General features: G+C 50.5%; 1 protein-coding gene across 7 annotated transcripts in view; it reads right to left on the bottom strand.

Annotated features, from left to right (window-relative positions):
• PTPRF (protein tyrosine phosphatase receptor type F) overlaps nucleotides 1-14,156 on the bottom strand; it is a 392,585-nt gene that overhangs the window by 63,766 nt on the left and 314,663 nt on the right. For 5 of the 7 annotated variants that reach the window (XM_055724616.1, XM_055724615.1, XM_055724619.1 and 2 more), the window contains 5 exons: nucleotides 12,662-12,931; nucleotides 9,282-9,863; nucleotides 8,597-8,730; nucleotides 7,432-7,576; nucleotides 1,925-2,230 (listed from right to left, as the gene is read on the bottom strand). In XM_055724616.1, coding sequence (XP_055580591.1) covers nucleotides 1,925-2,230; nucleotides 7,432-7,576; nucleotides 8,597-8,730; nucleotides 9,282-9,863; nucleotides 12,662-12,931 — 1,437 coding nt within the window. The remainder of the gene's footprint in view (nucleotides 1-1,924; nucleotides 2,231-7,431; nucleotides 7,577-8,596; nucleotides 8,731-9,281; nucleotides 9,864-12,661; nucleotides 12,932-14,156) is intronic. The other 2 variants (XM_055724620.1, XM_055724621.1) reach the window with 1 other exon arrangement.

Raw genomic sequence — 14,156 nt, 5'->3', positions numbered from 1 at the left:
AGGACCTGAGCTCCATCTTAGCACCTCTACTGCAGGACCCTTTCCACCCTCCACTGCCTGGGAAAATCCAGGGGTTTGGAACCCCGTATACCCTAATTCTCAACACAGCAACAAATAATAAGTATTAGATAGATTTGGGATGGGTAGCTGACAAGCAGACATAATGAGTATTACTATTTCAACCAACTAGATGGGATGAAACAGCTACCCAGCAGGTAAGCACAGTTTTTAAGCTGTAGGGCAATTCATTATTTTCCCCAGATGTCCTTCTTAATTGTAGATAATTAAATAAAATAGAGAAAAGAAGAATGGAGCATTTTAGCACCATGAGGCCACCTCAAGGTATGGGAATGGAGGGGGCTGTGCTTGAATAGTTACCACCTTCTGGCTGGAGCAGCCTACGCTGTAATCCACAATTCACTTAGCGCAGTGACCTTGCACAAGCCACAGGGCTCTCCTGCCCTAGCAAGACACCTGCCCACACACACAGCTGGGAGTCCAAGCAAAAAACAAGATCCTCCCTGAGAACCAGACAGAAACTGTGTGTCGAGGTCTGCTGGCACGAGAAGGGGGGAGGCCTCGGCGGGGCGCGATACAGGGATGTTGCAGGGATATGAAAAGATGTGAATATGAGCAGACCACAGTGTTTCAAGGAACACTATCCTACCCCATTATGGGAAGTATGTGCTGCATCTGAAACCCAAAATTGGGAAGTACAATTCATTTTCACATCAGTTTAGCATTTCTCATTTCCTCATGGGTATCTACTGAGCATCGGCATGTCAGAGGGATATGAAATCGCTCCTGACAGCTAAGCTGGAACGTCCAACCATGGTGCCTGAAAACTAACTGAGAGAGCTTGTTGCGACATTTCTGGGGTAGCAGCTTCCCCGGGCTACAACTCTGCTGAATGAGAACTGAAGCAAACAATACAGGCAGCAGGACACACACAGATGTGTTTGCAAGCCCAGGAATGCAGTCAGAGAGCATTCCCAGATGCCACTTCCCAGGGCCACAGAGACATGGGGGACAGTGGCAGCCCATTTAGGGAAACTGTAACAAGTCTGGTTTCAATTTGCTATGCTGACTGGGCAATGCAGAGATCGTCCTTTCTTTGCCTGGATGCTGCATGTCTTTCTTCTCCCATTAAATCTGCAGCTTCTGGGGTCAGCATGAAGCCATGGAAGCTCCTACTGTCACCCTGAGCTCTGGCACTTTCAAAGGAAATGGCTTAAGTCATGATGACATAACTGACAGCCCTGCTAATACAAAGCAATTTCTCTTTAAAGCTGTCGTATCCAGTAAAGTGTTCTGTACATGTGGGATTCTGACTCTTGAGCAGAAGAACAGATTTATATAAGCTGTGGCTTGCCTGGAAGCTGAGCAAGGAAGCAGCTTTCCTGCAATATCTACAAGTTTCAAATGGATTTCTTTTCCCCTCTTTAGTTTGCCGGATTTCAGGTCAACAAGTAAACTTTTAAGTCCCGATCTCATAATGTGAGAGAAGCCTTTGGCTGTGAGAACTCACATTACCTTCAGTAAAATGTAAACCACCACCACCGAACACTAGAAATCCAAAATGGCAAAGCAGCGTAATGCCTCCTCATGCGTGCAGGAAGCATTGCTAATACACGCAGGACCCTTGTGGGACCATGCCAGGACATCTGACCCACAGCCTGGAGGCAACCATCATATATCACAGCGAGGGCCAGCAGAGCAATTCCCCTACTCCACTCCAGGGCAACTGTGGAGACCCAGTCCCTGGAGCAGCTGACCAAAGCGCTGCTCCCAACAGCCTCTGGTCCTGCTTGAAAAGCACTCCCAGGCCAGTATCCCCATTCCCTTTCCCCCTTCCAGCAACTCGGCTAGGAGAGTCCTGGTTACCTCAAGGCAGTAGCTGAAGGAGCTGTTCAGTAACACCTACCATCCTCGTCAGTGCGCACGTGCACGGGGATGCTCTCCGGTCCTGGACCCACATTGGTGTGAGCCCTTACCCACACCTTGTACTCGGTCCATTTCTCCAGGTCCTTGATCTCCCAGCTGGAGTGCTCCCGTCCAATGCCATCCACCACATGCTTGGTGTTGTCATCTCCTTCCACTGCCTGGTAGGCAATGGAGTACTGGGTGATGACCCCATTGCGGCTCTGGGCAGGCGGTGGCACCCAACTTACCCGGATGGTAGTGGAGCTGGTGCTTACACACTCAACTTCTTGGGGTGGGGCGGAGGGGGCTGGGGATAAATAAATGAAGTGGGGAGATGAAGGGAAATGAGTGGAAGGACAAACCAAAATGCACAGGGAACTTTTACCCAGCCAACTGAGCACTGAACATACACATTCAGCCAGCAGCCTCCTGGTCAACCTCCTGCCTTCCTTGCAGATCATCAAAGATGGCACTAGGGGCAATTTGTATTTGAAAACTTGATGAACAGTGTGGAGACAGAAGTGCTGTTCTGTATCAGAGAACATATCTTCCCAAAGCAGTTCTGGACGCTTACTTTACCAAACACAACAAATGGCAGTGAAGGAAGGAACAAATGGCTGGGGGGAAAGAGAGAAAGGTAGGGAGAAGAAAGATGCTTTCAGTGAAGATCTGAAGCAGATGGAAACCAGAAGAGGTAGGAAGCTACAGAAGGCAAGAGTGGCAGAAGGGAAGCTCACACACCAGATTGTACAAAGGCTTGCGAAAACCTGCTCCTAGACAAGTGGAGGAAAGAAAAGAGGGTAGGGAAAGCAGGTGATGGAGGTTGGCTGGAGTGCATCCAGGTGGGCTTTGAAATTGTGATCATCAGCTGTGAGCAGCACTCTGACCCAGGTGGGAGCCAGGCACCACGTGGAAACTAGAGATAACATGGTTGTGCCGCTTCACACGTGTGCCTAGTACCTAAGACCAACTGCTTCATGCCTGCCAAACTGGTTACCTGCCTCAGTAGCTTCCTGGCCTATGGAGCCGTGCAGGGGAAGGTAGGCAGGTCTTGTTCCCTCCCAGGCAAAAACCACCAGCAGTTTGTGTTAACTTCTAAGCCCCAGCAATGTTAACTGGCCACACGGGGAGGAATGGGATCTGGCCATACTTTTCATCAGTATGAGGAGCAGCCCCCTCCACACAGCATTGCTGGGGAAGAGCAGCTAAACAAATCTTGGGAGGAAGAGAGGGACTGGGAAAGGAGACAATGACCTGGACAAAGCAGAGCATCTCTAGGACACTTGGCTGGCTCAACCCCCTTCTCCAGCCTTGCAGAACTGCTGTCCTGTTGCAACAGGGCCCCAGCAGCATGGGAGCCCTCTCACGGCGGCAGCAGCGCTCTCTCATTTGGCCTCACTACCCAGGCACGCGGCAGACAGCGTGCTTGTACAGAAGGCAAGGGTGGAAGGCTGGAGGAGGAAGGGAGCCCACCCAGTCAGGGAAGGCATAAAGGAGATGGGTGCATTCCTGGGTGCTTGCGCAGAAGGCAAGAGCCCTAAGCAGAGAGGGCACCATCACACAAAAAAAGCACACACAGTTGCTCTAAGGGTAAGAAGCTGTTTGGCCAAGCGAAAATGAAGTACAAGGCATCTTGCTTTGCCACGGCAGGTGAAAGGCCACTTCTATTTTTCACTGCACCCAGAACCCTAGAAATGCCTGAAAGAAGGCTGGTGCGCTTCCCCATGATGCAGTTGAAGCCATCGGTGCACCAGAGCCAGCCTTCCCAAGGAACAGGGACAAGCCTGCCTACTCACCGCCTGCACAAAGGTGAACACAACCTACGTTACTCCAGATGGCAGCAGGGACATCAGATAACTAAAGCACCCAACGATTGTGCCTTGGCTTTGCTGGGCACAGGTTGGCAGTGGGAGAAGATTTGGGAAAGCCGGGGACAAGCAGGACCTCTGAATACCACTGGTGACCTCTGCACGCTGAGAACAAGGCCCACTTGCTTGCAGAGGCAGTCACAGGCTGCATGTTAACTGTTAGTGCCCACGTCTGGGATCTGGGCCCATCCCTGACGCCTGGGCTGGGAAGCCTGGAGACAGGAAAAATGGAGGGAGAGCAGTGATGGAGCTGGAAGAGATGATGCCTGAGCAGAGTCAGGCTGCTGCTATGGGGGCTACACTGGAGGAAAGAGAAGTCAAAGCAATGCGTGGAGGAAAACAGTTGCCGATGAGTGGGAGGCAGAGCGGGATCGGCCCTGTCATCTGATATATTGGAAGGGAGCAGGAGTAGAAAAATGAATCCTCACGCTCTTTTGGTTAATCAGCAGAGAAGTGGCAGGGAAGACAGCAGGAAGTTATAGCACCAAAGCTCCACCAAAAGTGAATTCAGGGAGGGCATACAGTAGACACAGTGCTTGGTGGCATCCCTCAGAGGGGACAGATGACACACATGGAGGGAGCTTGGCAAGCCTTTCCTTTGCCACTGTCTCAGAGAGGCCCTTCACATAAGAGACTTGTTCTGCCTTTGGGCCTTCACAGCATCCCTCGGGATGCAGCAGTGAGCTCCTTCTCCAAAAGCAGCTTTGGCTGGCAGTGTGGGCAGGTCAGACATTGGCTGTTGACTGGGTAAGAGTCACACACATGACATGCAAGGCAAAAACTCAGATTAACACTTAAAGAAAGCAAAATAAAACTTGGTAACATGAGCAGGATCAACTTAAAATGCACAAGGAGTGGAACTGTCCCTCCGGGGGCCAGCCAGGAGCAGACTGGGTGGCCAGCATGTACCCACACACACAGATGCACCCACATGCACACTGTGCAAACCTCTGCTGCCTCCAGGCTACTCACACTGGCCTCCCCCACCAGCCCACAGCAGCCCTGTGCACCCATCCAGCCCACCTAGTCCTTAAGCTAGGGAGAAGGCAGCCTTAAGACCCACCTTCGTATTTCAAGTGAGAGCAGCATTTTAATGCTGAGGTCTGATGGGCACAGAGCTGATGCTCCTCTCCTGCATCATACTGTTTGCCTTGAGGCACTGCAGACTCCTGGAAAATTCCCCTGTGTTCCTCAGTCCCTCAAAGCAGCGGTGCTTGTACTTTTTGCAGGGTGCCCAGCAACTAAGCAAGCAGCTTAGCAGGAAAGACAGCCCCAAGTCAGCTGTCTTCTCAGGAGATGCGGTCTGAGCTGTGCTGCTGGAGAGGTGCAAAGGGGCACTGCATCCTTCTGGCCTTCCTGGACAAGCATCCCTGCCACTCCTGAGCAGAGATGCCACAAGAAAAGCCCAGCAGCAGCAATACAGACATCCTTCTCCAGCCCAATAGTGACTCATTAGCGATGATGCACCTCCTACCTTACCCTGGACTGGTTTATCAGGGCCAGGAACAGAGCCTGAAGACAGGCTCATTGGAAAGCAGGAGTCTGACTGCTCCTGCAATTTGTGTCCCACCTGAACATGTCAGCCTCCAAGGTCTAACAGCCTTTCTCAGGGCAACCAGATGGGAGTGCAGGAAGGAGACAAATTTGAATTTAGGAGCAACACTCTTTCTCTAAGTTCTAAGGCCACAGGGGACCGACCCAACCATCTAACGTGAGGTATTGCTAAGTGCAGACCAATGAATTTCTACCTGGAAGTTGTGCATTGTGCACACAACTTCTGCTGGGCTAAAGCAGAGCTTTCTGAAAGACCTGCTCACTTTGAGACCCCCACTACCCTGCCCTGGGACTGTTCAGCCAGTGGTTTGTCATCCTCACCGAACTGCCCAGTAGTAACTGCCAAGCACTCTTCTCAGAGTAGAGTGCCATCAGAAATCTTCTCAAGTAGGGGTCTGTAAACCAAGATCCAGCCACTTCGGGGATAAAACTGTTAGGTCCTTGATATAAGGAGCATTTCATTGGTCAAACTGAGGTATTCCTGTGGCTTTTGGTCAAATGTCTTCCAACCTTAGCACATTTCTCTTACTAAACAGATGCCGGAACCAGTAAGCTACTGCTCCACTGGCCAGTGAAGTGACAACTTTAAAAACAGACCAGTATGAGATCCCCTATGAGCAGACAGCACGTGGAGTAGGGCATGCGAAGATGTTTGTCTTGAAGAGCCATGAAGCAAAGGTTTCTCTTACTTGGACTGTTGTGAGACTCTGAAGGACTCATTTATGCATGGAGCCGTCTCTGATTAAGTCTGTTCAAGGATAAGAGCATCCACTGATGGAATTAAATTTAAGTGGCAGGAGAGTTGCCTCAACCTTTGCCTATCAATACAAAAGCTATCTGAAATAGGTATACAAATCCTCACACTCGGAATTTGTTCTCAATGTTCAAATATTTATAACTGCATGATCTGAACCTTTGTCCATTTTCATACCTGTCTGTTGTGCAGCACAAAGGCACTATTAGCTCACTTAACAAGGTAGAGGAATCCCTGCAACTGGTATGTTAATGAAGCTGAGTCTTCCTCAAAGAGAAGGTCGTTCCAATAGTGAGCAGAGCTGCTCTTCCCTGCCCGAGCTCCCTTTCTAATGGCCATCTCAGGCTCTCGGCTGCTGTGCATGCTGGTGCCCTCCCTGCAGGGAAGGCTGCCTGCCTTTGCCAGCTGCTCACCCCATATAGCTAGTAAATCCCAGACAGACGGTGCTAACGGAAATGTCTTTTTCCCCCCCCTTTTAATGCTCTTTGCATAATGGCAAGCCCAAAAATCGTTAGTGAAAACGAGCTTATCGCAGGGCCCTTTGATAGCCCTAATCTGCTTATGCACAGCACTTTGAGCTGCCAATCAGAGCAATGCGAACTCCTGCTCTGTGATCACATGGGGCAGTGCAAGGATGAAAGTGATATTGCCTGGGTCACCTCATTATCTAGCCTCTCTATTAACTCGGCTGCAGCTTGTTCTGGTTTTCCCTAGTGCTGCAGTCCCAGAAGCAGCAGCCTCACTTGCTCACACAACGCTGGCAAACAGCCACCTTCCCAAACTGACTCCTCCAGCTGCCTGAGAGCCACAGGCACATCTGGCCTCAAAGGATGCCTCACCTTGCAATCAAGTGTATGGACCAGGATGGACTCCTGCGGAAGCAAGGCAGCTGGAATGGGGAGTGAAGGGGTGAAAATCCAATGGTTTGGAGACAGTCACATTTAGAGCCAAACACCCATATGCTGCCTGTCCAGACAGCTTGTCTGCATGGGAGTAAATTCATAGAGATGCACAAACCCACTCAAATCAATCTCTCCAAAGCAATTTCCCAGCCTGTTTCACTCCTCCATCAGTTTTTATGAATCTACCCTTGGGGCAAGACAGCATGATCAAAGGGACAGGAGGAAAGAACTTACCACTTGGGTGTACCCCCTCTGCCAAAGAGCCCTGATCCAAAACCCCACGTGATTTTCCCCATTACAACCTTTTAGCAAACTGCATGCCAGGTGTCCCTGCAGACCCACAATGGCAGTGGCACCAAGCAACTCCATGCCCAGGTGATGGAAACTGCTTTTGCTTTATCTTCAGTAGTGCAGAGTGTTACACACTTACTGGATTGAGCAGTTCTGGCTTCGATCATGGGGGTGTAGACTCCTACCCCCAGCTCTGAGCGGGCACCCAGGCGGAACTTATACAGAGTGTCTGGTTTGAGACCTTCCACGGCATATGAGGAAGTTGGGTCAAACTCCAACTTTTGCTGGCAAATAAAAGGAAATACAGGTTATTTGGTGTAGTTGGAGAACACAGAAAAGTCAGTGCTCAGCTCCCAGTGCCAAGGGCATAAGCAGCCCCTTCACCCATTCTGGCCCCACAGAAAATCACAGCCATGCTGCCAAACCTGCGGCAGTCCTGCAGGACTCTAAGGCATGCAGGTTCCTGGGTGAAACACAAGGACGCTGCAGGGAAGCAGACCTCTCTGACAGCCAGGCTACACGGCCTGGTGGCCAGACTGCACTCACTGCCTGACAGCTTTGTGGGAATGCTGAGTCCAGCTATACAGTTCAGATGAGGGGCACAGGACACGTGTTTGTTTCCTCTCAACAGACAGTGTCTGCCTGTGAGACAGAGTAAAGCCTTTGTGCTGGAGCAGTCAGGATGTCTAACGCACCTAAACAGTGCTGGTAAAGGCCTCGCTTTGCTGCTGCTTCACCTGAAGAGTACTTATTTCTGGCAGCTCTCATGCCACTATATATACAGGAGGCAGAGAGGACCATGGGACACTGTGATGCTGCCATGGCACAGTTCTCAATGTGCTGCCCTGAAGCCAGCACTACTTTTTGATATATTTAGAGCTGGACTTCCTTTAGGCCCTGGCAGTAAATGTGCAAGGGCTCTCTATAGGCCACCCTCAGTCTACTTAAGTGCAACCAGTCCTGGAGCTGCAGACACATATTGGAGACCATTTCAGACCCACCTAGTAGCCCTACTGTTTAAAGGCACCAGCAGTAAGGATGCCTCAGGGATGGTGTCATGGTATTCTAGAGCCTTTTCAGTCCCAAACCAGTCACTAGCTACTTTGCTGGGCATCAACAAGCTGCTGAGGTCACTTACACAGAAGCCAGACAGAGATTGTCATACTCCTATCACACACCAGAGACAGAAGAAACACACAGAAGAAACAATCCTGGTGCTGCCCCAGCTGAAGCAGACACCCTTCCCAAGCAGCTGAATTGTGATAACCAGCCCCAAATGCTGCTGATAGAGGCATGATCCTCACCTGAGTGCCATCCTCCCCTTCCCAGTAGAGCAGCTCATATTTAGTAATGCGTTCCTGAGAGGCAGGCAGCCACGTCAACAGGATGCGTGTATCAGACTCTGCTTCTGCCTGGAAGTCAGCTGGCTGGGCAGGAACTGGGGACCAAACACATGGTTAGTGCCAGGAGGCAGATGCTGGGAAAGAAGTTGCACGGTTTGTACAGTCTGTGTTTTGCCTTGCAAGGATCCTTTTTCATTCCTTCCGGACCCTCCCTTCTTCCCTCTCCCCTGTACTGTGTTTTTGGGACAACCCAGGCAACAACCAAGCACCTCTGGGACCCAGGTAGGTGACGCTGGGAACTGTGCTCACTTCCAGCTCCTGACTGCATGCCAGGTCCTTCTGTACTCAGACCCCAGAAAGGCCCAGTACAGTTACACAGGGGACAACATCCATGTCCAGGACCTTCTTTCACATTTTTAGCACCGTACCCCAGAAAAAGACCCCGTGGTCTGTGTTGCTTACACAGACCTTGATACCAGGACAAGCTTACAGCTTAAATCTGATGGCTGTGGGCAGGGATGCCACTCTGACATGCAACCATTTGGGCACCAAGAGCGGTTGCAATGGTTGGTGCAGATCAGACACACAGCTGAGCTGCACACCACTGGGGCGGACATGCAGCCATGGCACTTCACTCCATACGTACCTCCCTGCTGTGTTTTGACCTGGATGATGTCTGAAGGGGGTCCGTCACCCACTGAAGTAAATGCCAGGACGCGGATGCTGTATGTGGTCCCTGTGATGAGGCTCCCCACAGTGGTGAGGTGGCTGTCATCAGTGTTGTGTTTCTGCCACATGCTCAAAGGCAGATGCGGGTCAGTGGTATAGTAAACGCGGTACCCTCGGATCTGTCCGTTTGGCTCCTCTGGCTGCTCCCACTGGACCAGCATGGTGCTGGCGCTCAGCATCCGTGCCTGGACTTTGAGGGGTGGACTTGAAGGAGCTTGCTCTCCTGTCCGGGCCTCGACCAGCTCACTGGGGGGACCTCTGCCAATATTATTGACTGCGATGACTCGGAACTCATACTCCGAGAAGGGGCTGAGCCCACCTATGCTATAGCGAGTTGTTGCCACTCCATCCACCTCCTGGAACTGACCCTCCAATGATTTAGGCTTGTACTGGATGACGTAATATGAAATGGGGTCAGAGTTGCCTGAATCCCAGGTGAGGGTCACGCTGGTAGCCGTCGTTTCAGTCACTAATGGCTCTGTTGGAGGTTTTGGCAGTGCTGCAATTGGAAGGCAGAGAGGTGTGATTTAAATAATTCAGTCAGCTCAAACCCTGCTATGTGCACAGGGATAAAAATGGAGCTGCCACCTCCCATTAACATTTTTCTTTAAAAGGCAGAAATCATTTCATACTCTAGAACATGCATTTTTATATTACCATATATTGCTTGAAGTGGTTCTTAATGGAAGGATAAACAGAGCAATCATGTTATTAGACGTGCTTGACGCAGTTACCAGCAGCAGGCTACATAAAGGTTATTCAAAGGGGATGCAGGAATGTTTCTATCATGGGGGTTCAGCTGGCAGTGGGAAGGTGTCTTCTGGGCTGGGCTGGTCCCTGAAGGCAGTTGTACAGCTGATTTACAAAGGGATACAGTAAAGTGATCGGAGCACCACAAGTCATCTGGAGCTATGCTCCTGCTTCCACAGGACAACATCTTAGGCTACAGAGAGTTCACAGACAGTGCTGTTAAGATGGGTGGATGGGGGAATGCCTTATAGGTCTTAAAGTCCACTCAGGAGGGATACAGCCAGAGAAACTACCAACTTCCACATCCAGTATTTCATGGGTGGTGTGTCAAACTGCAACCAGACAATAAACTGTTACACAAGAACTCTGTGACACTGACACCTCTGAAGTCTTAATGAGAATACAACTACTGCAAGGACACATTTCCAGATTTGCCGTTTTACCAAAGAAACAAGACTGTGTGAGAGAGATTTTCAGAGTACACAAGTACTTTAAGACAATAACTGAATTAAAGTCTACAGTAAGTTTAAACCTCCTACAAACCACTCAAAGTCATTAGTGACTTGTAATGCAGCTGTGCTTGACAAGGAACTAGGAAAAACGTTCAGCCCAAATTGAGATCCTCAGGTACTTCGTTCTTTGGCAAAGCTATCAGGTTCCCAGTTTCCACATGGTTCAGCTGAGGAGGGCAGGCTCTTCAGCCCAGGAGCATACCTGCTCTATGTGCCTGGGAGGATGCCATTTTGCAGTGCTACTGCAATGTGAATACTGAGAAAATCAGTGAGGGCTGAACTGGCATGGGTGGGAGGGGCATGCAACCCGCAACTAGACACCACACCACTACCCATGGAGGGCTCGGGGAGGGCAAACACATCCCACCCAATATTACAGCCTGAAACAACACATTTCCTACAGCATCCAAGAAATTGGCAGCCTCCCTCAAGCTTTCAAGGACAGATGACACTCATCCACCCTTTCCTTTGGAGAGCTGCAAGTCTGACTTGCCAGCTCTTGGGTGTGCAGCCTGCATGTGAGCAAAGGGCAGGTCTGATACCTTCAATGTGCTTACTGCAATCAGCTCTGCGTCATCTTGCTTCTCCTATCTGCCCTGTAAACAGTCTACTTACCAGCAAGCACAGGAGAAGCAACACTGGGCAAAGGAGTTAGGGACAGAGAAAGATGTCCAGAGTGAAGGTGCAGAAAAGGCAGACAGAGAAACAAGGAAGAAGGCAGAGGGCCGAAGGAGCGGAGCAGACTGCTCCCTGTCCTGGGGGCCTCTGCAGACCTGGGGCAGCAGTGGGTGTATCATGTCCACCCAAGAACGAGCAAGGCAGAGTTGTCGCAGGTACAAAGAGGTAAATACTGGGAACGATAAGTGCAATGGTGCAGTTCCTGCCTCCTCCCTCCACATCCAAACCTCCTCCCCATCATGCCCCTTTCTTCTATACACTCTTGGGTATGTACTACAACCAAGGCAACCTCTGAGCTCTATAAGAAAATGGGGGCTGGAAAAGGTACTGACTAGCAGGTGCTGGGAGTAAACAGAGTGGTGTATGGCTAAGGTTAAAAGCATCCTCTGAACAGCACCAGGGAAAAGAGAATTTGCTGTTAATCTCCAGGTCATAGAGGGGTAACACTCAATTCTGTGATTTGTTCAAGCAGGAACTCTGCACTGAAGGTGACCAAAGTGCATGAGGGGGCCTGCAAGAACAGACAGACTCAAAAGATAACCTATCTGTGGAAACGTGAGCTACAAATCAACTGCAAGGAGAGGAGGAAAGGGATAGTGGAGACCTGCTTGGCCCCAGATGGGAAAGGCAGGACATGTACTTCAGCCTCCCACTGGGGAGCTGTGTGGGTCGGCTGCTCTGTACCCAGCGGTCAGCAATCAGCAATAACGTCCTCTCTGGGGCAAAGCTACCTGTGAAACGGCAGCAAAAAGCATGCCTTAGGGGCAGCAACAAAAGAAAGAGAAAGGGAAAGAGGCAGAGCAGTAAGGGAAAAACCAAAATTGACAGAGGAATATGCAACAATTTTAAAACGCGTATATGTCCCCCCTGCATGGGGGGAGGATGCTCATTCTGGTGAGGCCCACAGACACCTCACATTGCTAGGATTAACCTTCTTGTCCTGCTCTTACTGCAAGAGGACATGTCTGTGCAAACAGCTCTCTGAGTGCAGACATCCACAGACCCCTGCCCTGGGACAGCCTGCTGCTGTGTGGAGCTGATCCTGTTGATGCACTGAACAAGCCAGAAATTGCTGGGATGAGCACAGACTCAATGAGGTTCCCTCACAGCATAACAGGGAGCTAGCCTTCCACAAGCCTGTTGCCCATCATGCCACACGCAGAGGAAATAACCTCCAAACCAAACGCTATACTGTGAGCAAGAAAAAAACGAAGTTATGGGTTTGGGAACCTTCCTTGCAAGGTGGAAAAGTCACAGGAGAGGAGACTGCAGTCAGTTGGCTGCACCCAAAAACACTCTGGCAAAGGGCTATACCGCTGAAACCAAAGTAGGGGCACCATGAGGAATAATTCCTTACCTTTGACAGTGATCTGGGCTGTGGCTTCAATCATGCCAAGGGAGGAGATGGCCACGCAGGTGTAGTTGGCAGACTGCATGATGTTATTCAGCTCCAGGACATTCCTACCGACAGGCATCTCATCCTCTTTGGTCAGTTCCTCCACACCAGCCATCCACTTCACGTAGGGCATCGGAGCACCTACTGCCACGCATGTGAGGTTCACGCTCCCTCCAGGCATCACCTCGTGGTTGCTTGGAGGGATAGAGAATCGAGGAGCAACACGCCGCACTGAAACAAGGAGGAGACAGCTAGTAGGGTCACAGAACCAGCAGAGAGCACCCAGTTGCATTGTGGGGGTATGTGAGGGGGGTTCAGCGTTTTTGCCTGTCTATGCCTCAGGACAGATAAAATGAAGTGCAAAAGCTGTTCACTGCTTTGCCAAATTACACGCACTTTTCTCTCCTTCCTTAGCCACTGGCATCTTATTAGAAGAACTCATTAAGGGATAGCTCAATCCGTTCCCTCCAAACATAGCCTTTTGAAATCATATTACTAACATGAAACATTCCTCCATTTAAATTACATCCCTCTAATTAGAGAGCATGCACAAATGCCAGTCACACACTCTCTCTGTGCAGGGCCCACTGAAGCTCTGCAAAATGGAATTACCTGCTCAATTTATTAGCTCTAGAGTAAAGCTAACCATCCCCTAAACCTCACAGGTTTTGGGCAGGAGCAGCAAAAGGGTTTCTTTCTGAATTAGCACACGTGCGCTGCTAAATAAAATATAATTCCTTTCAAAATGTAACTCAGGTTCTACCTTGGCTCAGAAAAAATAGTCACCAGAGCTGCATGACATTGTCAGGGCCTGAACAGATCACCTTGCTGGGCAGGCAGAACCCTCCCCACCTTTGTGGCAGCACTTCGGGAGATGTATTCCTCCTTATTTCATTGCACAGCTTCTCTTCATATCAATCCCTTGCTGGGTATTTCATTCAAGACTTATTTGTAAGCAACTCTCAGCTACAATAAAGCTCTAAAGCTGCCTGCCATATGCATTCCCGTCAGGAAAATGACACTGAGAAATGAGGCCCCTTCTTCAGGGTTAGTGTTATGGGCCTATTTAAGCAAGGGTAGAGAAACAACTGTGCTCGGTAAATCTTTGTCTCCTCTGGGCAAGCTCATTTTAGTCTGTAGTTAAAAAGGGAAACTGCTTGAATGTGTCTCGCCCAGCAGCCCTGCTCTCCTCTAGACTCCTCCACCAGAAAGGCAGCCCCAGAGCACTGGCTGGGTTCACAGTGACCGGCTCCCGAGGAGCCTCTCCCTCCCATTACACTCCTCCATCAGTGCGCCGGGCTGGCGGAGCAGCGAACAGCCGCAGCGCTGGCGGCAGGTGGAAATCAGGCAGGAGCCTGAGCGGTGCCAGCTCACAACACAGTCGCAGGCACGATGGGCCCCATGGGCGCTGCAGGTCGGCGGGGACGCAGCTCTGCTGGCCTGGCTCCTGCCACCA

This window comes from Falco cherrug, chromosome 12 (genome assembly GCF_023634085.1).
Source record: "Falco cherrug isolate bFalChe1 chromosome 12, bFalChe1.pri, whole genome shotgun sequence".
Lineage (NCBI taxonomy): Eukaryota > Metazoa > Chordata > Aves > Falconiformes > Falconidae > Falco > Falco cherrug.
This window is presented reverse-complemented; position numbering and strand designations above follow the sequence as displayed.